This window comes from Bos mutus, chromosome 22, assembly GCF_027580195.1.
Source record: "Bos mutus isolate GX-2022 chromosome 22, NWIPB_WYAK_1.1, whole genome shotgun sequence".
NCBI lineage: Eukaryota > Metazoa > Chordata > Mammalia > Artiodactyla > Bovidae > Bos > Bos mutus.
Genome location: NC_091638.1, coordinates 16,816,417 through 16,842,604, shown reverse-complemented (window position 1 = coordinate 16,842,604; position 26,188 = coordinate 16,816,417). Strand labels below are relative to the sequence as shown.

The following is a 26,188-nucleotide window of genomic DNA, read 5'->3' as shown; positions in this document are numbered from 1 at the left end:
CCCTCATTCATGCATTAATACGGTTATTCACCTGTCCACCTGCCAGCTGACTGGATGAAGAGTGTCATCCTCCTTTTCCCCCCAGCCCTGATGTCCAGTCCCTCACTCACGCCTCTCTATTCACCTAAGTATCCTTCACCTCCATCTGCTTCTCTGCATGGCCTGCCCCCGTAACCCTCCCCCTCGTCTAAACTACTCTCCTCTTGCTGGGTGACTGTACAGCCTCCCTGTGGCCTCCCTGATCTGCTCTGGTCCCTCACCAGTTCTTCTTCCAGGGATCAGCCACTGTGGTTTTTTAAAAACAACTCCTGTCACCCCTCATTTAAAGCCCTTCTGTGGTTCCGCATTGCACTTAGAGACCAAGTAAAAACTCCCTCGGAACTAGCAAAGCTCCTTGTGGTCTGTCACCACCTGCCTTTTCATCCTCACTTCACACCTTGCCAGCTGCTTCCAAAGATACTTTCTATTTCTGCCTCCTGGGTCCAAATACACCAGGTTCCTTCTGAAATAAACATTCAGAAGGCCTTTACAATTCAGCATCCTCTTCCCCTAGTAAACGTGGCTCTGTGAGTGTCTCAGACTCTGACCTTTCCTGTTGTTCCTCTTCCTACATGGAGGTGAGAGGAAAAAGAGAGAGTGTAAGCTTCATTCTAACGCTGTCCCCTACTTCCAGGGGAGAAACATGGAAGCCTTTCCCTTCTGAAAGGTAGGGGTAGGTGGCAGTTTTTCCCTGCAAAGGCAGAAGCAGTGGCAATGCTCATTCCACTTAGGCCTGATTCAGAACCCCAGTTTAAGTCAAAAACTCTGACCAAGTCTGACTTTCTTAGAATTACAATAATAGTAACTATTTCCAGCTATCAGTAGTTGCGAAAGGTATTTACGTTTTGTTCAAGTTGCTTTTCTTTACATTGAATGTCAGCTACAGAGACTTCGTGGAAAATCGAGATCAATGAGGCCAAAAGGAAACTCATGGAGAATATCCTGCTTTACAAAGAAGAGAAACTGGATAGCATTGAGCTTTTTGGCCCCTGATGACTTGAACACAGCTGAGGACCCTCGTCCTCCATTGGAAAGATGAACATCAGATCAAGAAAAAGATCTAAGGAAGAATCGCGATCTCCCAGGAAACACCAACATCAGCTTCCCTTGGGTCAGGCGAAGAGACACTTCCACTTTTCCAGAGTGAGTCAGGGGAGATAGGACTCAGCTTTCCAAGACACACAAATCCATGAAGTCCTCTTCCTTTCTGGGATTTGTCAATAAGACCTCTGGGTTATCAGGCCACTAAAGTGGAAACCCTGGTCCATGAGCCCAGGATGTGGGCAATTTTGTGGTTCTGGGGAGTATGTGATGATAACCACCCCCGCAGATGCCGTTTCCTGGCTCTCACCCTCGACAACCACTGGAGCATTCTGAGTGCTGATGGCACTTTCCGAAGCTAAGCTCTCTAGGTCATATTTGCCGCCTGCAAACTTCCATGACCTCAAAGACTTCCAACTTGCGTCCCAGTTCGGTTCTTCACTCCTTCCTCAAGGTCTCAAGTTTTACACAAGCCAGACACTTGGCAGAAGGCTCTGGAGATTTCTCTGTTTTCTCTTTTGGAAATCTTGCAACTCACAGATATTTATTTAATGCTTACTCTGCACCTTTATTTTCCCACCCCACTAACGCTAATAATTTAAATGGAGCTGTTATTTAGAGAGTATGTGTTATTTATGGCTGGATGAAGAACCAGAGGAACTAGTTTCATGACTGATTCTGCTGCTAATTAAGTCAAGCATTTAATTTCTGAGACCTCAGTTTCCTTGTAAGTAACATGCATTCATTCATTCTCCCTCCCTGGGCTGTTGGGGAGGAAGAGGTAGAGACATGGCTACAGAAATACTTGGAAAATGCACATCTTGTTTTAGTAAATAAATTTTTAAAAAGGACATTAAGTGTCTACTTTTGTTATTCAACTAACATTTATGCAATGGGTTTATTTCTTAAAAGTCATGTTGCAAGTCTTTTTGTTAAAATGCTAGTTTAAATTCAGTGTATCCTATTTTAAATAAGCCTAATATAGTGATTTTTTTATTTCGTAAGATAAAAAACACATTGGGAAAGCTAATGTGTATCATAATTAGTTGCGTGTCCAGATGATATGGAGAAGTTTCTCTGCATCCATGAGTGGTATAGTGAGGTAGCTAAGAGGTTGGGCGCTGGCTCTAAAATGTTGGCTAATAGTTGGATGATCTTGGGCCAAATTAGGGAGTTACTTTGAGCTTCTGTTTCCTCATCTGTACAATGGGGGAGGATAAAAAGTACCAGTTTCATAGGTTTGATAGTAAAAGGGCATTCAACAGCCCCTCAGCAAGGTCAGCTTTGTACTAGTACATAAGAAATCTGAGTGGACTCCAGCCCAGGTGGACAGTGATTTCTACTGACACCTTTGTCTTAAGCTCTGGTAGCTGTTAGGATTCAACTAGAGTCTGTGTTATGTACCCCAAAAAGGACCTGAGATGTGGTAAGCACCTTCAAATTATGAACAGTATGTTTCCAAAGCATTTTGAGCAATAGAGGACAGTTGCCGATTGGGTAATGTTTCCATATGACCCAGAAATTCCACTCCTATGTATCTAAGAAATGAAAACATGTTCATACAAAAACTTGCACACCAGTTTTTATAACAGCAATATCCATGATAGCCAAAAGGTAGAAACAACCCAAATGCCCCATCAACAGAATGTGTGGCATATGCATACAATGGAATTGTATTCAACCATAAAACATGAAGTACTGATGCAACATGGGTGAACTTGAAAAGATAATGCTGCTACTGCTAAGTCGCTTCAGTTGTGTCCGACTCTGTGCGACCCCATAGACGGCAGTCCACCAGGCTCCCCCGTCCCTGGGATTCTCCAGGCAAGAACACTGGAGTGGGTTGCCATTTCCTTCTCCAATGCATGAAAGTGAAAAGTTAAAGTGAAATTGCTCAGTCGTGTCCGACTCTTAGTGACCCCATGGACTTCAGCCCACCAGGCTCCTCTGTCCATGGGATTTTCCAGGCAAGAGTACTGGAGTGGGGTGCCATTGCCTTCTCCAAAAGATAATGCTAAGAGAAGCCAAACATATATACTTCCATTTTTGTGAAATGTCCAGAACAGGCAAATCCAGAGAGACAGAAATTAGGAGTGTGTGTATGGGGGAGCAGGGAGTGGTTTGGGGAGGGAAGTGGTAATGATCACAAGATTTTAGAGTGATGAAATGTTCCAAAATTAGATTATGGTGATGGTTGCACAACTTTAAATATACTAAAATATAATAGAATTATATATTGGTCAACTTTATGGTATGTAAATTATATCTCAATAAAATTATTAGAAGCACACAGAGTGGTTACTCACAGACATAAAAAATTTTGTATCTTGAGGCTCCACTTCTCATTTTTTACTACACACAGTATTTTCATTTATTCTGGATCCTGTTTTTTCTTGTCTTTCTTGGCTATTCTTCCTCAACAGTATATTTGGAGCACTTCCTTCTTTTTGCCTGCTATTCCATTGTATGGTTATTCTGTAATTTACGCAACTAACGTCACTTGCTGGATACTGAGATTGTTTTCATTCTTCCTGCAACCAAACCTTCCAAACAGGTTACATCAGTATAAGCTCAGTTGGTGATGTATGGGAGTGCATTTCTGCACATCCTCAACTACAGAGAATATCATCATGCTTTTTGATCACTGCTAACCTAATGGGTGAAAACGTAATTTTATTTGTACTCATTAAATAATTCAAAATGGAGCCATTTTTTCATATGGCAACATGAAATTTAATCAATTTTGTTATTTGTTACATTCATCAATTCATTTCCTTTGCCCACTTAATTATCTTATTGCCAAAGTTTTTACATAGTAAGGACATGAGCCCCTTGCTATGTGTTGCAAACATCTTTCCAAGTTTGTACCTTGTTTTTTAACTTGGTGTTTGTTTGCCAGAGGATAGTTTACGTTTTTGTGTAGTCTTTTGCACCCCCACCCCTCACCCCGTAGTTTCTGATTCCAAATCCGTCAGTTTCTGGGTTTGTCACTGGGTCTCTGAACCACAGTTTCCTGCTCTGTAAATGGAGTGATGACGCTAGTGTGGGTTTGATCAGCGCATCTGAATCTGAAGGCGTCCTGCTAAAGGGGACAGCTCTGAGCAGCAGGGAACAGCCGCGAGCGCACGGATCAGTCGGTGCCCCATTCCTCCACTATCCGCAAGCCTGAGGAACTGCGACCCCGCCTTTGCTTCCAGCTCTACGAGCTAACGTGTGTGGCTCCGCCCGTCTAGCTTCCGACCAATGGACGAGTTTCGTAAGGCGAAGGGTTCCGCCTCCAGACTTACTGACCAACAGAGGGGCTCCGTCTTGCCCGGAGCTCCGCCCCTTGTTGATCTGAGCAATGGGCGCCCTCTCTTCAGCGCAGGACCCGCCCTCGCCGCACGCCGGGCTGCGGGCCGTACAACTCGTTCCGGTAGGCGGGTCCAGCAGAGGCCGGTGTGGTCCCAGCTCCGGCGGAGGCAGGGCCGGCCCCGCAGGATTGGGGCGGACGGCAAGCGGGCGGCCAGGGCAGGGCGTCAGGTTGCGGAGCCGACGTCCGGGGGCGAGAGCAGGAACGGGATACGGGCAGACCCGGGGATATTCTGAGCAGGCGGACCCGGGCGCCGCCGGCTGAGCGGCGGCTCGCCCCCTTCCGGCCCAGGGCTGGTCGGCTGGGCCTCGGGGGCAGGGCGGGCTGCGTGCCGGTCTGGTACTGCTCTGCGGCCCGCGCTCGGCGTTCCGGGCCTCCTGGCCGCGGGCCCGCCCAGGGGCTGCAGGACTGGCCTCCAAGTGTGGACCTAACAGCGCCCTGTAGCCGTTTGAAGCGCTGACATCTGCGAAGGGCTTTGTATTGCAAACTCAGTCAGAGCGCGTCGTAGTTCCGGAAGCGCTTTGACATCCCCGAAGTAGCGCTGTGCAAACTGAAGCTCTTGGTAATCGCGGAAGCACGTTGTGGGCTCGGAACCTAATCGAAGGAAACCTTTAGTAAATCCTGGGACCTTCTGGACTTCGAAGCGGTTTGCTATCGCCGACATAGGAAGCGCTTTAGCGTCTCTGAAACCTTGAGAACTGTGATGGGCAGTGGAAAAGGGGAAAGGTCAGTGAAGTCATCCCCTGGCTGTGACCTAGTGGCCTGCCCTCCCCCAGGGGTTCCCGGGAAGGCGGGAGGCTGGAGGAAGGGGCAGCCAGCAGGGGAGGTGGTGGACTCCCGGCCGCCTGTTTACCTTGCAGGTGCCCATGGCGTCGGAGCGGCGCAAGGTCAAGTACCACTGGAGCAGCACTTCGGATCGGAGTTCCCGCAAGCGCAGCTGCCTCCGGGAGCCCAGTGATGTGGCCCCCTCCAGCCGCCCAGCTCACAGCTCTGTGTCGCGTTCAGGAGGGGCCAGCAGCCCCAAGCGCCTGAAAGCCCAGAAAGAGGACGATGTGTCCTGGGGCTCATCCCGCCACAAAAGTTCCACCTCCTCCTCGCATTCCCGCCGCAGAAGTTCCACCTCCTCCTCCTCCTCCCATTCCTCTGGCCCAGGTGCGGGTAGGGCCGCCTGCAAACGAGGCCTGATTCCGAGCTCACAGGGGTTCCTTTCGTCAGGGGGATCCCCTCTGCGCTCTGTCAGACCTTCTCTAGAAGAAATGGCTTCTCTCGAGGAAGAAGCCTGCAGCCTTAAGGTAAGTGGCCCCAATGCCTTGCAAACGGCAAAGCCCTTTCCACCTGGATTGAGATGTTGGCGGTGGAGTTTTGGTGAAAGGACGCTAAGAAAAAGATGTCTGTTAAGATCTCTGGGGTCTTCCCAGGGCACTAAGCGCAAACTGGATAGACGCCAGGGGATGGCCTGAAGTTCCGTTGAGAGGTAGTTTGCAAACTTGCCAGCACTTTGAAACTACCTTAAAATTCTTGAGGTTCTGCACGGGTGTGGGCGCAGATTCCTGGTATTGAAGTATTTCTCAGGTGCTTGTAACTGGCAATCAGTCAGTCATGGTGGAGATTCGCTGTGCCAGGTGGCTGGCGTGCCCCAGAGACATAGGTGTATGCAATTTAGTTGTTAATTTACTGAGTTGTGCCATATACCTACCTCGAGGCACAGAACCAAGAAAAAGGATTTGGTTTTTGGTGTGGCTTTTCACCTGGGTTATGTTTTCCAGCACGTTGGGCTTTTGCATGGTGGGGCAGGGTTATTTTAGAGGTTCAACATTTAGTTCCCCAGTGGGAACACACGGGAGGGTTATGAATTCATAATGTTGGGGAGCAGGAGTGCTTCACGGAGGAGGTGCATTTCACCCACTTATTTTTTTTTTTTAAAGGATTGATTAAATTTTCTCAGCACCTGCACTGTGTGTGTGAGAGAGAAAGTTGAACGTGAATTTGGAAATGTTCCGTCTCTTCCAGTCGGGTTAGAGGGAGGAGACGAGTCCTGGGTTTTGTTGCCGGCTACTGTGTGAGCGTCAGCCACCTCTTTAATTAGGTTTTGAGCAAATATTCATCGAGGTCCTAGCTTGTGCCAGGCAGTGTTTCTAGTTGCTTGTGATTTGCTTTCTAGGTTTTGGAGATACGGGCGTTTAGAGGTGGGGAGTTCTGTACGTGGAGGAGCAAAGAAAGGCAAAGTCTTAACTTGGTTAAGATGGGCTGCCCCTAAATAAAGTTATCATTAAAAAACCCGGAACCAGCCAGAAGGGAAACAGTTTGTCCTAAAGCCTTTGCTGAATGGTTTCTGATGTGGAACTGAGAAGTGAGGCTGTATTTAGCTCTGTGTCCTTGCTGGCAGGTTGTTATCCTTAGGAGAAGTGTTCCACGTGTTTTCAATGTGGCCCTCACGGTCAGAACCCTTGTGTGGGCACATTGATTTAAAAAAAAAAATTTAATGGTGAGTTGAAAGGGTTTGTCTTTGACATAAGTGTAGGTAATATGAAGTATATTAATATGACACATGTAAATGAGGTAAATATGAGGCTAGTTTGATCTTGTCATTTATCCTTGATGCAGTTTCAGTGGTTTGGGGTACAGGGTAAAACGATCAGTTGATTAAATTGAATCCAATAACCAGATCGTGAGGCGGGGAAGACTCTAGCCTAGTCTTTCAGGTGCGCTGCGTGCTGGGCTCGGGTTCTCTTGGGCCGGAACTCGAGCGTTGAGGGCGTGGCCCCTGATGGGGCGTGGTCTCATCTAATGACAGACACGCCTCTCCTCCAGGGCTCAAGGGCCTGCTTTACCACAGTCATTCTCACGGTTCCCCTTGGAGAAATGAGCAGTCTGGTCCTGTCTCAGAAGTCCTGGGGTTCTTTCCTTGGCCTGCTGTCAGTCATAAGCACTTACGTGAGGACTGTGTGTCAAGCACTCTGTTGGATGGTGGCCCCACGAGGGGGCTTCTCAGGGGCATGATGTCTGGAGGGAGGCCTGAAGAAGTCACGAGACTGCCTCAGGATATGGTTTGGTGGAATGGAGGCTGAGGAGCTAGGTAGGGGGCAGCTTGCAGTGGGGTGTTAGGAGCCAAGGGAATTTGGATTTATTCTAAGCCATTAGGGAGTTCTGTATAGAAGGAAGGCAGATTTGCGCCTTTGGAAGATCATTCATGTCAGTACACTCTGAGACTTGATAGAATTAATCCCAACTATCCTTCTCTAGCACTGCTAAGCACTCTCCCTAGAGAGGGTTTGAAAACGAGGCACAGTACTTATTTAGATGATTTGAAAATGCCTCTTTGACCTTCCCCTCTTACCTGCTTTTTTCTACAGTCATTTGCAGACATGTTGTCTAACAAGTCACCACTCACCTGCCTCTTCCCACCCCTCCACCTGCCCTTCTGCATTTGCTCTGAGGACTTGGAGACGTACACACGTAGCTTTGTGTGTCCCCCTCATCAGAGAAGTCTGTGTGCCAGGTCATGGGATATTCCGAGGAGAAGATGTTTATCTTGGTTCATTCTGGCTGCTGTAGCAAAATGCCACCGACTGAGTAGCTTATAAACCGCAGAAATTTCTCAAAAGTCTAAAGACTGGAAGTCTGAGATCAGGGTGCCAGCTTGGTGAGCACCCTCTTCTGGGTCACAGACTTCTCTTTATGTCCTCACATGACAGAAGGGGACAAGGAAGCTGTCTGGGGCCCCCTCACTAGGGTACTGATCCTGTCAGTAAGAATTAGTCACTTTCATGACCTACTCACTTCCCAAAGAACACGCAGAATAACACCACTGTGGGATCAGGTTTCAACATTTGAATTTTGTGGGGAACACCTTTAGACCATAGCTACACTGGCATTTTGGAATCGTTAGCGATTCCTGCTGGCCAGCATCATCATCTTGTGCCATATTACCTCCAGGATAATTGTGGGCAAGGTTTTCTCAGATTTTTAGAAAATTTTTTTTGGTCTGTGCTGGGTCTTTGTTGTGGCAGATGGGCTTAGTCACCCCGTGGCGCGTGGGATCTTAGTTCCAGGGCCGGGAATCTAACCCATGTCCCCTGCATTGGCAGGTGGATTCTTAACCACTGGACTCCCCAGGGAAGTCCCTCAGATTCTAACGGTAGTTGATGATTTTCGTTTACTTTATAGAGAAGGTTAAATGTCTCTATTGTGAGCACCTTCACCTACCTTATGTTTAGCCTTTAGTATGACATATCTAATTTTTTTTAATTGAAGGATAATTGCTTTACAGGCTTTTGTTGTTTTCTGTCAAATATCAACATGAATCAGCCATAGGTATACACGTGTCCCCTCCCTCTTGAACCTCCCTTCCATTTCCCTCTCAGTCCCACTCCTCTAGGTTGATACAGAGCCCGTTTGAGTTCCCTGAGTCATACAGCAAATTCCCACTAGCTGTCTATTTTACGTATGGTAGTGTACGTCTGCGCATTACTCTCTCCTCTCTCCATACATCTCACCCTCTGGCTGCCCTCCTCCCCCACCCGCCTTGTATCCATAATTCTGTTCTCTCTGTCTGTTTCTCCATTGCTGCCCTGCAGATAAATTTATCAGTACCGTCTTTGTAGATTCATTATATATTGATATATATACATTAGTATATGATGGTTACTTTTCTCTTTCTGGCTTACTTCACTCTGTATAATAGGTTCTGGGTTCATCCACCTCATCAGAACTGACTCAAATGCGTTCCTTTTTATGGCTGAGTCACATTCCATGGTGTGTGTACCAGAGCTGCTTTATCCATTCCTCTGTTGGTGGACACCTAGGTTGCTTCCATATTCTTGCTATTGTAAATAGTGTTGCAGTGAACAATGGGATACATGTGTCTTTTTAAATTTTGGTTTCCTCGGGGTATACGCCTAGGAGTGAGTTTGCTGGGTCATGTGGTGGTTTTATTCCTAGTTTTTAAAGGAATCTCCATACCGTCTTCCATAGTGGCTGTATCAGTTTACATTCCCACCAACTGTGCAAGAGCGTTCCCTTTCCTCCACACCCTGTCCAGTATTTATTGTTCGTAGACTTTTTGTGATGGCCATTCTGACCGGTGTGAGGTGATAGCTCATTGTAGTTTTGATTTGCGTTTCTCTAATAATGAGCGATGTTGAGCATCTTTTCATGTGTTTGTTAGCCATGTGTATGTCTTTGGAGAAATGTCTGTTTAGGTCTTTTTCCCACTTTTTGATCGGGTGATTTGTTTTTCTGGCATTGAGTTGTGTGAGCTGCTTCTATATTTGGGAAATTAATCCTTTGTCAGTTGTTTCATTTGCTCTTATTTTCTCCCATTCTGAGGGTTGTTTTTCACCTCGTTTATAGTTCCTTGCTGTGCAAAAACTTTTAAGTTTAATTAGGTCCCACTTGTTTATTTTTATTTCCATTACTCTAGAGGGTGGGTCGTAGAGGATCTTGCTTTGATTTACATCATCATTTATGTTCTGCCTATGTTTTCCTCTAAGAGTTGATAGTTTCTGGTCTTACATTTATTTCTTTAATTCATTTTGAGTTTATCTTTGTGTATGGGGTTAGGAAGTGTTCTAATTTCTTTCTTTTACATGTAGCTGTCCAGTTTTCCCAGCACCATTTATTGAAGAGGCTGTCTTTGCCCCACTGTATACTCTTGCCTCCTTTGTCAAAAATAAGTTACCCATAGGTGCACGGGTTTATTTCTGGGCTTTCTATCTTTTCCTTTGGTCTATATTTCTGCTTTTGTGCCAGTGCCACATTCTCTGATGACTGTATCTTTGTAGTATAATCTGAAGTCAGGAAGGTTGATTCCTCCAGCTCCATTCTTTCTCAAGACTGCTTTGGCTATTCGGGGTCTAGTGTGTTTCCATATGAATTGTGAAGTTTTTTGTTCTAGTTCTTCAAAAAATACCATTGGTAGTTTGACAGGGATCGCATTAAATCTGTAGCTTGCATTTGGTAGTATAGTCATTTTTCACAATATTGTTTCTTCCAACCTGGGAACATGAAATCTCTCTCCATCTGTTGATGACATGTCCAAATTTTTAATTCAGTTTGGGGAAGGAAGAGTGGAAGGAAAAGTTTGAACTTTATGATGTGCTGGAGAAGGAGGTTTAGTAGGTAACTCAGGTCTGACTCTTTGCGACCCCATGGACTGTAGCCCACCAGGTTCCTCTGTCCATGGGATTTCCCAGGCAAGAATACTGAAGTGGGTTGCCATTTCCTTTTCCAGAGAATCTTTCTGACCCAGGGATTGAACCCGTGTCTCTTAACGTCTCCTGCACTTACAGGTGGGTTCTGTACCATTAATGTCAGCTGGGAAGCTAAAGCTTGTCAAATGTGAATCTCAATATTTGACCTCTGTTCAGTTCAGTTCAGTCGATCAGTCATGTCTGACTCTTTGCGACCCCATGGACTGCAGCACGTCAGGCCTTCCTTTCCATCACCAATTCCGGGAGCTTGCTCAAACTCATGTGCATTGAGTCGGTGATGCCATCCAGGCATCTCATCCTCTGTCGTCCCCTTCTCCTCCTGCCTTCAATCTTTCCCAGCATCAGAGTCTTTTCCAATGAGTCAGTTCACATCAGGTGCATTCACATAATTCTCAGTCTTGTGAGGTGGGTAGTGTTATCTGTTTTATTTTATTATTTTTTTGAGAAGTAAAGCCATAGTTATGCTAAACCCTTAAGATTTTAAGCTTGTTTGTTTGTTTTTAATTGAAGTATAGTTGATGGCAGTGTTATCTTTATGTCTTACTTAACAAATGCTTAGATACCAGTGAACAAATGTTTGAGCACCTGCTATGTAGACCCTGGGACAGTGAGACTCAGAAAGGTTAAGAGACTGGACCAAGGCCACACAGCTTGTACAGGTCAGAGCTACAGTATAATCCCAGGTCAGTCTGACTTCACAGCCAGTGTTCTTGAGGCTGCTGCCCTCCTTTGAGCACCTGCTCATCCTGGCCCAGCATTAGATGGGAGGAGCAGGGAGATGAAGAGGGCGGCATCCTTCCATTGGGGGCCCTTTAAAAGGTCACGCAACCCAGACACGAGAAAGCATTGTGCATCTTGGCTCTTGAGTGATGAGACTTTCACGGGGGATCCTATCTTGTGCTTCACTCAGTGGATGTCCAGTGCTTGGGTGAGGCCGTGCTGGGGCTGGTGGTGCAGAGAATGAGACAGTTCATCACAGTGCGAGGTGTGGAGTGTGATAACAGGGGTATTTGGAGTACGAGGGGTCAGAGGAGTGAGTGACTTTAAGCATCGGGAAAGTCCTCACAGAAGAGGTGCCATTTGAGTTCTCTTGACGGACAAGGACATTTCAGGAAACAAGAACTGTGTGTGCCCAAAAAGGATTATGAAATGTTGTTCTGATGCTTGGGGTGCTGCTTATTCCAGGGCCCTCCTTTCCCCCTTCTCCAGTGCTTCCCTCATTTCCAGGACACCTGGGTGAGTGGAGAAAGGCAGGAGATGATGCTGGAAGGAAGGTTGGGGGCCAACCGGGGAGGAGAGCTTCCGGGGTCACACTCAGGAGTCAGGCAGACACAGAGTCGTTGAAGCACGTTAAGCGGCGTTGCCAGATTGTAGAACTCCTTGTGGTAGCTGTAGAGAAAGGATGGGCGGAGGCATCCTCCGTGGTACCCATCTCTGCCCATCTTTCGTGACTGCTGCTCGGAGATAGCCCCTTTCATCTCTTTCAGCTCGCTCTTCTAGTCCAGTTTCTACTGAAATTGTTAACAGTGGCTGACTGTGCTGAGGGCTGGCATGACGTCTCCACTAATGTCTCATTTGCTAAGTGCTTCGTATATGAAATCACCTTTCATAATTTCTCATTTTTTTCCTCCAGGTTGATTCCAAAGATAGCCCTCGTAGCTCCGTGGATTCTGAATTGGCAGCGGAAGCGGAGGGTCAAAATGGTACAATGGAGGAACCACACAAGGTCCAGAAAAGGCAGAGGGAGAGACTTCGAGACCAGGGCTCCGCCATGATCTACCTAAAGGCCATCCAGGGCATCCTGGGAAAGTCGATGCCAAAGAGGAAGGGAGAGGCGGCCCCACGGGCAAAACCCCACATCGCAGAGCACCCCCGCCGCGGAGAGGGACCAGCCGGGAGTGTCAGTGTGGCTGCTCCTCAGAAAGAGAAAGAGACCACCCCAGAGGTCAGAGCGGAGGAGGAGGACACTGTGCTGGAGAAGAGCAGCTTCTGTGACAGGAGGGTGGTGATAGACCCTCAGGAGACCCCCAACGAGGAGCCCCTGGGTGGCCGAAGGATGGTCACTGAAGAGTGCTCTCCACCCCTGGAGTTTCTGGATGACTCTGACTCGCATTTGAATGGCCAGAAGGTGAGTCAAGCTCAGGTCAAGCGTGGAGTTTTGAGTTTTGTTAAATGTCCTTGGTCTTTTTAGTTTGATCATAGGTATTACTCATTCAACGCAGTCCTTGACTTACCCAGGGCTTCAGGAAACAAAATGATAGTCCTCTTGTATCATGCCTTTCAGATTTATTAAGAAACCTCAATTCAGTGCTAGCTTTGTTTTATGATTTATATGTTAAGATACAGATGTTCCTGTGTAACAAAGGCCAAAATAACATTGACTTAAGCAGTTTGCCTTATAGACGATGGGTCCACGGTGTGGGGGACCTGGGTGCCTCCTGCTTGACTCTGCTGCCGCTCGGCGGTTTCCACCGTGTGGTTCGAGTGGCTGTGACCAGGCTCCGCATGTTACATTGACATTCCAGCCAGGAGGAAGGGGAGAAGAGCAAAGTACATTCCCTCCCTTTTAAGAGTTTGGCTCAGTAGTAGTCCCCATTATATCTGCTCACATCTGTTGAGAAGAATCTGGCCAACACTTGCAAGAGAATCTGGAAAATTCCAGACTGACTTCCATCTGGGAAACACTACATTCAGATAAACTTCTGTTGCTCTAGAGGAGGGAGAGGGTGACACCGAATAACACTGAAGGGAAACGAGCAGTTTTTAACATTGTTTCTGATTCGGAGGGAAAAAACATTCCTCTGTGGTACCATCTCTGCCCATGCTTCATGACTGCTGCTCGGAGGTAGCCCCTTTCATCTCTCTTTCTAGTCTGTGTTTCTAAGTAATTTCACATTGTTTATTTTTTAAAAATTTAGACATCTGTGGACTTTCTACACAGGAGACGAGAATTTAGTTCTCTACACTTAGACGGTACCCACACGTGAAAATGTATCCTCTCTGCCTTCCTGTAGCTCTGATTCATAATACAATTTTTAGTCAAATCTATTTACAATTATTATGACCGTATTCATAGCTGACTGACTTAGTATACTCTGATTATATTTCCAATCTTATAAAAGTTTGTCTACTTTGAAGTTCATCTTACTTTGTTTCTTTCCTGTAGTTTTCTGTTCTTATGACTGTTTCATCTCCAAACTGCTAGTACTGTTGCAGGAAGGGGGACCCCTTCCAGGGCCAGAAACTGGGCTCTTGTCTAACCTTCGGAAATGAATTGTCCGAGGAGACACATGTGCTGACAAAGCAAGAGATTTTATTGGGAAAGAGCACCCTGGTGGAAAGCAGTAGGGTAAGGGAAGCCAGGAGAACTGCTCTGCCATGTGGCTTGCAGTCTTACGGGTTTTATGGTGATGGGATTAGTTTCCGGGTTGTCCTTAGCCAATCATTCTGACTTGGAGTCCTTCCTGGTGGTGCACGCCTTGTTCAGCCAAGATGGATGCCAGAGAGGAGGATTCTGGGAGGTGGTTGGACATATGGTGTCTCCTTTTGACCTTTCCTGAACTCTTCCTTCTCCTGGTGGCTTATTAGTTCCGTGTTCCTTACCAGGACCTCCTGTCATAAAACACCTCATGCAGATGGTTACTGTGGTGCCTGGCCAGGGTGGGCGGTTTCAGTCAGTGTGCTTCCCCTAACAGTACCATTAATTTCTTCTCAATATTGTCAAAATAAGTAGTCTGCTCTCCATGTTTCTTTTTTGAGGGTATATTCCTTTTGATTCCTTACGATTCCTTTTTTCCTCTCTCCTTTCATCTCTGCTTTCTTGATGCATAATTAAGGAGAGTGCATATGATGATAAACATGCTTTTAAAATTTTTGGCATGCTTAAATTATAAAACACTGGCTCAATTTTTTGAGTTGTCCTTTTTTAGACATCCTGTTTCATTTTGAGGTTATAATACCATCTCTTGTTTCTCTGAGAATATGAATTAAAAGTTTGTTTCAAAGTTTTCTTTCCACACTATTTTTTCAGAGTTTTCTTCTGTTTTTTTGGTTTTTTTCCCCTAAATATTTTGGTGTCATCTTTTGTGTTAGGCTTTTCCTCAGATGTTTCTGGTATCTGTTCATATTTTAACGATGAAGCATTAAGCCAGTTGGAAGTCTTGGTGCCTGGGTGGGCTTATCAACTGCTGCCTATAACATCATGTGATCACCTGTAGTTTCATCCTGAAAGGCTGCTGGGGGGTGAGGGGTGGGGCCCTGGGACAAATCCTCCAGTGCTCTGCTCAGGAGCACAGGTCCAGCTGCTAGTGTTTTAGGAGTCAGGTTGAGGGCGTGGCTGGGTTCATGAGTGTCTAACATGTGATGACCCTCAGCTATGTGTCTGTTGTCCCTGGTTCTTCCACGGGCTCCTTGGCTTAACTTTTCCAAGCACGAACCTTATCTTCTGCTGGGCGGGGAAGGGGCAGACCCATCTGTGCAGGATGGGAGCAAGGATCTGGGGCTCTTAACTTCACAGATCCTCTTACTTTCATCTCCAGCCTCGCCTTCATTTTGAGAGCTCTGATACCTCCAATTCCTGGGTCTTCTGGGGGCCTATAGTATGATTCAGCATGTTTTGGGGGTTTTCTCACTGCAGGCCTAGGTTTTGGCCATCTGTGATCTGCTTATCCAGTGACTGTTCCTTTATCTGCTTTCTAGTATCTGATTATTTTTTTAGTTTGCTTTGCTCTTTTTTCTGTATGCTTTCTCTTCATAGGTTTATGCTTTTCCAAGTCCATTTCCTATAACTTTAATAAGAGGTTTTTGGCAGGAAGGACAAAACCCACATGTGCTGTATTTAATTGGAAACCCCAAGAGCAGTAGGTTTTGTAAACTACTTTTCCCGCCAACCCAGTGTATAATGCCTGTGTTTCTGTCTAATGTAGATCATTGTTTCACTGCCTGGAGTTCCCTGGTATGGGTGAACTTTCCAAACTTCTATGCCCAAACTCCCGTTTGTCAGACTGGACACTTAGATTGCCTGTTGAGGATATTTTTGGGTAGGTTAGCAGATGAGTGTTGAGATCAGACATTTTGAGTTCATATCCTGGCTCTGCTGGTGTACTGCAGTCTTGAGAAAGTCACTTAACCTCTTTGAGCCCCCGTTTCTTCCTCTATATAAAAAGGCATGATTCTTTAAATGTTATCACAGACTAATATGGGGATCAGCAGACTGTCTGTTAAGGACCAGATAGTAAATATTTTAGGTTTTTTGAGCTTTTAAGGCCTCCATTGCAACTATTCAACTCTTCTGTAATAGCATGAAAACAGCCATAGACAATATTAAAGTGAATGAGCCTGGCTATATTCCAATAAAACTTTACTTAAACCAACAGGCAGTGTATTGGATTTGGCTTGTGGGCTGAAGTTTGCTGAATGCTAAATTAATACATGAAAATACTTTGCTCAGTGCCTCGTGTATAGTAGACTCTCAATAAATGCAGCTTTAAATTTCACCATATGTACTTGAACCTTAGGCAGTCTTGAGTATAGGTAATTGTCAATTTTCCCAAAAAGGAAATCCAAAACCTTTTCCTGGCCAACTTGACTATATATAAAGTCTTTCAAGGTCTTAGATGATGTCGCCAAAGTCTGTTTATCATATGTATTCCTAGGTACATGTGCATTTTCTGAAGTCATTTTTCCCCCTACTCTGCCATTTCTCACCCCCTCATATTTGATTAGTTTTATTGAACCTTTTCACATGTTTCTCTGACATGGTCTTTGTTGTCACTGGAGTTACTTTTTGAGTCATGTAATGTGATTTCCTGAACTTCCCTGATGAGAAGAATGAGAACCTGACTCAAGAGGTCTGAGATGGAACTGCAGAATTAGTTTTTTGTTTTTAACCAGTACCCTCAGATAATAGTTTGTGAAGCAGCCAGAGGACATCCCTACCCTTCCATCTGAGTTAGCATTTTAATTGCTGTTATTTCCATTTAAAGTTTTTATTATGAGATATTCAAAATATTTATGAAAATTACCCACTTACCCATTACTCATCATCAATAAGTGCTAACTCACTGCCGATCTTGTCTTGTTTGAGCTCTATATCCCTTTTCTCTCCACAAATTATTTGGAGGAAAACTGCACCTACCATATCATTTCACCCATAAATATTTTGGTGTTTATCTCTCAAATTAGGATCTTTAGGGAAAAAACAAGCATAACTACAGTTCTAATCTCTCCCTCTGCCCTGTCCCCCCAGTCCTTAATAGGGTCAACTATCCAGTCAGTCTGGAGAAGGAAATGGCAGCCCACTCCATTATTCTTGCCTAGAGAATCCCATGGACACAGGAGCCTGGTGGGCTACAGTCCATGGGCTCGCAGAGAGTCAGGCACGACTGAGCAACTGAGCACACATATCCAGTCAGTGATTAAACTTCCCTATTTCATGATTGTTTCAGTTTGTTTGAAGCAGGATGTAAGAGTCATCTGTGTCATTTTCTAAAGTGTTAAATCTCTTAGTCTCTGTAGATTCCTCCTCCCCTTTCCATTCCATGTTATTTGTTGTTACATATATTAAACAAAAAAAGATGTCATTTGACTTGTAGAATTTCCTGTAGCTGAGATCTCATTGATACGATGTAGCACTTTTTGGTCTGTATTATTCTGTCCCTGGAAATTCTATACCACATTACAAGTAGCTGTTCCCTTTGCAAATCCCTTTGCATTTGTTCAGTCTTGGGAGGTAAATTTTGGGGCATCCTACAGTGTAACCATGTCTAATTATTCTTTCAGTTAGTATTTTAGGAAATATATTTCCAGGGTTTAAAACTAAAAAATGTATTTAGTGAAAAGTAGCTTTCCAACTGGCCCTGTGTTGCCCTATTCCTCCTCCTACATATTTTATGTTTTTTAAGTTTCCAGTGTAATTTTATACGTAACCACTTAGCTTATTGCTTTTTAAAAAGTTATCTTTATAAAAAACTAAAAACTATCTTTAAAACCTTTGTTTAAAATGATATCTAGCAGAGAATTGTGAGGTCATACCCCCAGAAATAATTACTAAATCTGTTACCTTTTTTTGCTTCCCATCTCCCTTTAAAAAAAAAACGAGTTTAAGGAACCTCTTTAAATAAATACTCAAATTAGCTTGACTGAGTTTTGTTTAGGGTCATTTATCTTCTTCAAATAAAAGAGTGTATCTTGTCTACAAGAGACTTTGTGAGCACTTAAATATGAAATGAACCCTCAGAAAAGGGAAGTATCATTTTGAGGAGAAACCCTTACCTTCCATTTGGACATTTTTTATAATTTTAATCAGATTAACTTTTGTTGTTGGGGGAAGAGGAAATAGTGAAATATATTTTGAAGAGCTAGATTGCAAAGGTGTTAATTATCTGTTAGTGTATGTGAGAGGTATTTTATTGATGTGCTTACATGTGAACATGTCCAGCAGCTGGTGCTTGGCACCTACCTGTGACCTCTAGGATGTGGTTGTGGGTGCTCAGAAGTCATACGGTAGTCGACCTCCCCCAGAGGAGCAAGACTGGTTTGACCTAGTCCTGGAAGCTGCAGTCCCTTCCGGCTCTATCAGTTACCATACAAGTTGGCCCAGGTTCAAGGGGAGGGGTCACAGACCCCACTTTCAATGGAGAGTAACATCAAAGAATTTGCAGGCACAGCCTCCAAGGACTCCAACTGCATGGTGGTATATTTTGAATGCGCAACAGACCTGTTGTTAGTGATGAGATGCTGGGCAGTGCTTTTCTCTAACAACTGCACCCCCCATACCCTGTATGTCCTAGAGAGCAGTTTTTTTTCCCAAGAGGGGTTCTTCAGAAAGGGGATGCAGGCACAGCCTCCCTTCCAGGGAGGGCACATGACACCATGATCCCAAGTTTATTCCGTGGTAACCTGGCTCACTTTCTGCGAAGTAATCAGGAAGCCAGATGACAAAGTGCACTAAGGAGTCAATGCCGTGCCATCTCCGTGGCCTGAGTGGCCAGGGCCTCTATTTGGCTGGTGGCCGAGCATGGGAGGCTGTCCTCACACAGGTCAAAGGCAAACCTTCTGTCTCTTTCCTCCTCTGCAGCCTAAGGACCGGGAGGTGGTGATGGAGCGCACCTCTTCAGGAAGTGACTGGTCCGACGTGGATGAGATTTCCACAGCCAGGTTCTCTCAGGAGGAGCCCGTCCCCCTAAAACCCTCCACAGTTCCAGAGGCTTCTGCCTTCCCCACGGACTACGTCATGTACCCAGCTCACTTGTACAGCAGTCCCTGGTGTGACTATGCCAGCTACTGGGCCAGCGGTCCCAAGACCCCCAGGTACCCGTCCGTGGGCAGTGGCAGCAGCGACACGACGCAGGCGGGCAGGAGCTGCCAGGGCTCTTCCCCCGCCTCGACGGTGAGCCCCTCGCTCACCTCCAGGGAGCCTGAGGCTGCCAAGGAAGGCAGATCCCGGAAGTCTCGTTCATCTCGTTTCTCCAGAAGCTCAGAGGGACACGTGAAGGAGAAAAGAACATTCCAGGAGGACGTGCTGGCCCGTCCTGCTGAGGAACCTGCGTCTAGTTCCCTGCCCAGGAGCCGTCGGGAGTCCAGGCTGGAGGGTTTCATCGACACCCACTGTCACTTGGACATGCTGTATTCCAAGCTGTCATTCAAAGGGACCTTCAGCAAGTTCAGGAAGATTTACAGCAGCTCCTTCCCTAAGGAGTTTCAGGGCTGCATCTCTGACTTCTGCGATCCTCGCACCCTGACTGATGGCCTCTGGGAGGACCTGTTGCAGGAGGATCTGGTGTGGGGTGCCTTTGGCTGTCACCCGCATTTTGCACGTTACTACAGTGAGAGTCAAGAAAGGAATCTTCTGCAGGCCTTGAGGCACCCCAAGGCCGTGGCATTCGGGGAGATGGGCTTGGATTATTCTCACAAGTGCACCACGCCTGTCCCAGAGCAGCACAAGGTAACGTCGTCCTTCGTTTGCTCACAGTGTTCCTCTCTTAGTGGTTACATAAGCGTTTCTCCACTTTGGGAACTAAAGAATTCAGAATCTCTAAAAACATGATTGCTCTTATCCAGACCCCCTCTCCCCAACCCCAGATGTCATTGGTCAAATGCTTCGCAAGCTGTTGCCTTCCTTTCGGTTGTATTACGAAAGAAGAGGGTAGGGGCTGAATGACCTTTACAGCTAATGATACAAATGTCAAAGCTTCCATTCCTTCTTGGGAAGCAACACATTTTGTTTGTTTAATTAAACAATATGTTTTTCTTCTGATTTTAAAGTTAGTGTGCCCATTGCAGAATATTTTGCAAAACACACAAATGAGCAAAGAGAATCATTTCCCAATCCAGGAGAGAGTGACCATGACTTCTCCCTTGTAGTGAGCTTCATTTCCTCTTGTTCTTTTTCTGCTGGCTCCTGAGGAGGACACATGCTCCACTGCAGCCACTGTTCCTGTCCCCTAACAATTCTTTCTTCTTAATAGTTTTTAAAATTCAGATGTGTTTTGGAATTCATATTTTTATTGTCGCTATCCCTTGGAGAGTTGCATGGAACAGTTGGTGGCATGTCTTATGAGTACCTGTCAAAGAATCAAGGAAACGAGTGCTGTATGTACGTGTCTTTTAAAAAAGAATTTAGGAGATTAATAGAAAGTAGTAGTTTGAATGTTTTTTCCACCGTGAAAATGTTCCCGCTTCATTAAATATTCTTTGAAAAATATGCTTTTTTAACAGCCATGTAATGTTCCACCCCAAGTCTATAGTAGTTTGATTATGCAAATAGTAGCTTTTTAGAAGCAAAAATTAAGTGTTGAAATTAGAATCTCTTGCAGCCTTCTGCCTCTGGAGGAGTTCAAAGAGGGTATATATGTTAAAGAGGGCTCCAGTGGGCTGTCGGTACTGGGATTAGCTCATCGTTAAAGTCCTTGAAAGCATTCCATGTTGTTGGTTTCCTGGCTCACTTCCTTTAGTTGAAAACACAGGTTAAACCTGAGTTATGTCAGAATTGGTATTGGTTCTTTGCCGCTATCTTGAGACAAGGTAGTGCGAGCGCTGGACTTGAACATGTCATTCTCGAGTGAGTCACCTGACTCAAAGCATCTTCTAATTTGATGTTAAAAATTCCAACGTGAATTATATTCCATGATTGGAAAAAACTACTCATGGAAATATTAAGAGCGTTGTTTTTTTTTAATGTATCTGTAGGTACTCACCTAGCAGATGTGATTTTGGTTAAGAAAGCAAGTTGCAGGATATAGCTTTAGTATTTATTCTTTCCACACATAATTGGCACCTCTGAGAGTCAGGCATCATGCAGATACATCCATGGCAACTTTTCACGGAGGAAAAGGTGTGCAAGGTGACGGGCTCCCTCTTGGGAGTGGGAGTAGGGGCAGGGGCGGTGAAGGAGAGCACACTTATCTTGGAGTGCTGCTTCTGAGCCCTGCCCCGCCCCTGGAGCCCCAAATAAGCCTTGCCTAGTGGTTGCTCCATGCAGAGCCTGGGTTCTGGTTTGAATCCGGGTGCTCCAGCTAATCAGCTGCAAGTTATCTGGCCTCATTTGGAGCCTCCGTTTCTTTACATGATGGGCTGAGCACCCTATCTTAGGGTGTTTTTGAGGATTACAGGTTATAATACACCTAAATACTACTACTATCTAGTAAGCAGTCAGTAAATGTTAGCTATTATTATGCATTATAGAGCTTAAAAACAAAGAATGGGAGATGGTGGGGGTTGCCCACTGGACTGGCTGCTCTGGAGGTAACAGACATCCAGAATGGCCCTCACCCACAGGTCTTGTCGCTACCTTCTCCCAGGTGTTTGAGAGGCAGCTACAGCTGGCCGTGTCTCTGAGGAAGCCCTTGGTGATCCACTGCCGGGAAGCTGATGAAGATCTGCTGAAAATCATGAAAAAACTTGTGCCTCCAGACTACAAGATTCACAGGTGAGAGCCTGGAACTTCAGCGGGCAAAGGAAGTGAACATGTCCCTCTGTCTAGGATGTTACTGGGAAAAACAAATGCAGTGAGAAAAGAGCATTGATAATGTTAGGTCTTTTCGTAGAATCTTTTCAAAAGATTAGCTATCATTTTGACCCATATGAAATTTCTGATACTTGACCACTTTTTACGTAAAAAATGACAGCTTCATATGGTTTGAGCTAATACCCTGAATCGCTGTGACCCCCATCCCATGAAGCAGGTTGTAACGGAGGCTCAGTTCTCAGAAATGAGAGCTGTTGATCTGCGGGGAGCTGCTGTGGGTCCAGTGACTGAGCACACCATTCCAGGGCACCAGAAAAGAAACTTTCTCTCCTCCTTGCAGTTTGAAAGCTCATCCCTCCCCACTCCTCCCTACCCCACCTTAAAGTCCAGGAGGTATCTTCTGTAAATGGTATCTAGGGGTTCTTTAGTTGGGTAAACTCACTAGCCTCCTGCCGTGTGCCCGTTCTGGGCATGGGCTTGGCTTGAGGGGGCCCTGGAGGAGCTGTGAGAGACGGTCCGCTGGTGACTCCCCAGAGGGTGTGGGGCTGAGCTGGGCACAGGGAGCCAGAGCACGGGCCCTTAGCTGCCTCTGGCTACAAGGGGCCAGGAGGTGATGCCCAGCTGGCTCTTTCAAGATGGGTGAGATGGGTTAACTGAAGAAACAGAGTCTAGATCCCAAGCCCGGTTCTGACAGGTGACTGAAGAGGGCGGGGCTGTCAGGCCTCTAGACCACCGCCTTCCAGGCACCCAGGCAAAGAGTGACGCCTCTGAGTGGAGCGGCCGCCAGAGATGAGACGAGGCACAGTCACTCGGCCCTTCTGGGCTGGTGTATATGGTACTAAGAACATGGACAGGTGTCAGGCTAAGAGAAGAAAAATTCACCCGTAGGCCCCTTCCGGTGTACTCGATGACATGGACGTAACTTCTGCCCATAGTATCGTGATCCGGAGGGGCTGCGGTTGTCAGTTTTGCTTCTGACTGTGTCGACTGTGAGTCCTTCCCTCGGATGCAGTCTTTGCATTTTTGAGAATTTGTCCAGCAACATTAACTCAGAAGAGGTGAAATGTCTAGAGGGAGCTGGGGCTTCGGCAGAGTGGGTAACGAGAGAATCCTGATGTGGGATTCTCCTCCTCGCAGGCACTGCTTCACCGGCAGCTACCCGGTCATCGAGCCCCTGCTGGACCACTTTCCCAACATGTCCGTGGGCTTCACAGCCGTCTTGACCTACTCCTCCGCCTGGGAGGCCCGGGAAGCTCTGAAACAGATCCCGCTGGAGAGGATCATCGTAGAGACGGATGCTCCCTATTTCCTGCCTCGACAGGTAGGGCCGTCTTCAAGCTAAGTTGAGGCGCTGAGGAGAGAGGGTGGGCGGTGGGCGGTCACCCGCGCAAGGCTGGCAGGACCAGAGCGCCCAGTACCTTTCCAGGTCCCGCCCTTGGCTGTGTAGATGTCTCCTCTCTGTTGCTTTGCAGAACCAAAGTCTAGGGGGCTGAGAAGCTGAAGGGTAACCACTCTCTTCCAGGCAGTGCAAAGCCCTACCCTGTAGAGGGTTGTCCAAGGAAGCGTGGGACCCTGCTCACCCAGAGCCCCCCTGACTGGGACTCTCCCTGCACCTGCAGGTAAAGGGGTCTCTACACAGCTCCAGAGGCCCTGCTCGGGAAGGGCCGGGGGGGACACGCGCCTGACGGCTGTGCACAGAAAGCACAGCGATGTCCTGAATGCTTGGTGTCTTCCAGGTTCCCAAGAGCCTTTGCCAGTACGCCCACCCGGGCCTGGCCTTGCACACGGTTCGAGAGATCGCCAGGGTCAAAGACCTGCCGCTCGCCAGCACCTTGGCCACCCTGCGTGAGAACACCCGCCGCCTCTACAGTCTTTAAGCGGGGAGGGTGCCACCAGGAGTCTCCTAGGAAAGGTGGGGAAAATCACATTACATGTGTAGTTTTGCAAAACCAAGACAAAAAATGACTTGGTCTCTATGAATGTGGAGCAGGTAAACATGGGGTGAGCAATGAGCCTGGTCTGTCTTGAGTGAACTTGAGTTTGTGTGCTAACTCAGTGGTGTCCGACTCTTTTGCAATTCCTTTGGAGCCCTCCAGGCTCCTCTGTCCATGGGATTCTCCAGGCAAGAATACTAGAGTGGGTTGCCTTCTCCAGGGGATCTTCCTAACCCATGGATCGAACCTGCATCTCCTGGGTTGGCAGGCAGATTCTTTACTGCTGAGCCACCAGGGACGCCCCTGAAGTTGAGTTTAACCTTCATCCTTTTCTCTTCCCCACACCCTGCAGGATGACCAGCGGCCTGACAGGAGAAAGGCCGCGTGAGCTCTGCCTGTGGGTCCCCACTCGAGGATGTTGGAGAGCCAGCTGGGACAGAGGAAACCTGGACAGGGTGTTTCCTGAGACCTCCTCGGAGGCCTGTGCTTCCGGCTGGGGAGGGTGGGATGGGGTGCAGTGGGTGGGCGAGGGGCTTGGGCTGGCCTCCCGGCCGTGGTGCTCCAGGGTGACCTGGGCAGAAGGGGAGGGTGTAAGGGCGCAGCAAACTCACCTACTCCGAGCTTGTCTCTGTGGCTTAGGCGCAAGCAGTCTGTGTGTGAAGTCACACTGCTCCTCGTTTAGTGCGCGTGAGCCAGTGGTGTGGTTCCTGGTTCTCCACTCTAAACACAAATCCTGAGTGGGAAATCTCTGGGGGACGTTGGCCAGAGACCTGTCTTGGAGGCTGACGCTCCTGTGGCCGGTGAAGGAGCCCCTCGCTCCCCTGGATAACCTTCAGTCTGGCCCGCACCGTCGCCAGTGTCATTTCTGCGTCAGCACTGGCTGAAGGACCTCAGCTGTGGTCTCACTGGTTCCACTGCTGTTGACACAGAGAGGACCGGGGGGCGTCCACTGTCCAGGGCAAGTCCTGGCTGAGGGAACCCTGGATTGATTGGAGGACCTGAGGAGGAAGCCTGTTTGAGGACAAGGACCCCAGGGAAGGTGTTCTTCCCCCTCAGTTATGTTGAACTAACCGCTAAGGGTCCAGTCTGCCGCAGAAACTGTTAGCCTGCCCTCAGGGCTCTGAGCCCTGCTGGCCTCCACTTTGCCCCCTGCTCCTGCAGCATTGGACCAAAAATACTCCTTCTGTTCCATCTCTCGTAATGGCCCCTTGTGCGCCCCACCCAGGTCGAGAGGTAAACCAGTTTAATTCTCCAAAGCTCTGCTGGCGCCGCCCAGCCCTGTCCATTGCCTATGCAGAACAAGAGGCCCGGTGTCCATGAATCTCCCATTTCCCGGCCTGGGGCTCTCCCTCACCTTGGCCTCCACTGTGTTCTTTCTCCGTGGTGGAAGTCAGAGCCCCTCCTCGGACTCTGAGCAGCCAGGCCGTCTCAAATTCTGAGCTGTGCTCTGCGCCCTGCTGGTGCCTTGTGAAAGTATGTTCCATACAGACCCTGGAAGGTTATGACAGTCAAAGGTTAAGAGTGAGGACGCTCTGGCGCTTGGCACAAAAGGATCCTTACTTCCAACTTCCTCAGTGAGACAGGCCACCCTGAGTCCTTTGTCTCTTGGAGACCAGGAGCCGAAACCGTAAGATCATCACTTGCGCTGGACCCCTCTAGGTGTTTGCGGAAGGTGCTTTGGAACCTCGTGAGCTGCAAGGAAAAGGACTTGGCGTTTCGTGTGTGGTATTTCCTCCTTGCCCGGGGACCTAAGTTGCTGGCCTGGGAAGTGGGCCTTGATTCACTGTCCACCTTCCATGGATCAGCTGTGCATCATCTGTGCCTCAGATCTGGGGAGTCCAGAGCCTTGTTCTCCTGCTTGGAAGATTTGGAGGACTAAGTGTTTCAGAGTGCTTCATTGTTCCCCAAATGAACTGCCGCTTAGCCGTCTCCTTCACAACAAGGCCTGGAAATCACGACACCAACGAGGGAAACCAGCCGGGCCCGCGTGCAATGATTAAAAGTGACAACTCAGTGGATGTCTCAGAGCCATCGCAGTCTCCCTGCCAAGGTGAAGCACCAGGTGCTATCTACTTTTATCTCCAGGATTAAGGATTTTCATTTCTGTTACACAGTGAAATGCGACCTGTGGCAAGCGGGATGGGGGTGAAGGGGGGTGAAAGCCAGTTGGCACTGTGTTTCATTTACAGATTTTAGATGGCCAACTGGATTGTTTCTGCTGTGTTGCTGGCATGCCTCTGTATCTCTGCCCCCTCGTCCCCTTTGGCCATCTCTTTCTGAAAATAAAGTGATGGATCTTCAGCCCATGGTCTCCATGTGTGTTTGTATTTCTCAGTGTTAGCAGTGGTTTGGTTGTTTCCTACCTTTGTACCCTAAGGATCCAGAGGTCTGGAGACCTTCTCGAATATGTGCTTCAGCAGAATTCAGCTGGAAGTAAGCAGCTTGGGTACCTTCTCCAGATCTCTGCTGCCTCTAAGCACTTACTCTCATTTTACGGCCCAGGAACACCCAGATACACTTCTGCTTCTTAGCCTTGAAAAATAGACACGTTCTTTGTTCTGACCAATGAAACAGGAGGGAAAAAATGGAAGAAAGAAGGGTGTTGTTGATGGCTCCGTTGCACTGTGGGCTCTGGACTGTGAAC

At 47.2% G+C, this 26,188-nt stretch overlaps 2 protein-coding genes across 5 annotated transcripts in view; both read left to right on the top strand.

Annotated features, from left to right (window-relative positions):
• IRAK2 (interleukin 1 receptor associated kinase 2) overlaps positions 1-1,931 on the top strand; it is a 56,893-nt gene extending 54,962 nt beyond the window's left edge. The window contains exon 13 of one of the 2 annotated variants that reach the window (XM_005907057.2): positions 920-1,931. In XM_005907057.2, coding sequence (XP_005907119.2) covers positions 920-1,032 — 113 coding nt within the window. In that variant the 3' untranslated portion in view covers positions 1,033-1,931. Of the gene's footprint in view, positions 1-46; positions 872-919 lie in introns of those variants that run through there. The other variant, XM_070359818.1, reaches the window with a different exon arrangement.
• A 1,927-nt stretch (positions 1,932-3,858) lies between these two features.
• Positions 3,859-25,845, top strand: TATDN2 (TatD DNase domain containing 2). Of its 3 annotated transcripts, none has more exons than XR_011461986.1 (8): positions 3,859-5,158; positions 5,293-5,724; positions 12,278-12,772; positions 18,722-19,588; positions 21,444-21,571; positions 22,748-22,931; positions 23,133-23,229; positions 23,347-23,483. XR_011461986.1 is itself a non-coding variant. In XM_070359817.1 (8 exons), the coding sequence occupies exons 2-7, from the start codon at positions 5,299-5,301 to the stop codon at positions 23,485-23,487; spliced, it is 2,241 nt and encodes a 746-aa protein (XP_070215918.1). In that variant the 5' UTR covers positions 3,860-5,158; positions 5,293-5,298; the 3' UTR covers positions 23,488-23,522; positions 23,890-25,845. The 3 variants fall into 3 exon arrangements, 2 of the variants coding, with proteins under 2 accessions (XP_070215918.1, XP_005907118.2); XM_070359817.1 differs by lacking the exon at positions 23,133-23,229 and adding an exon at positions 23,890-25,845 and having other exon boundaries at positions 3,860-5,158; positions 23,347-23,522; XM_005907056.3 differs by lacking the exon at positions 23,133-23,229 and adding an exon at positions 23,897-25,845 and having other exon boundaries at positions 3,861-5,158; positions 23,347-23,522.
• The last annotated feature ends 343 nt before the right edge of the window (positions 25,846-26,188 follow it).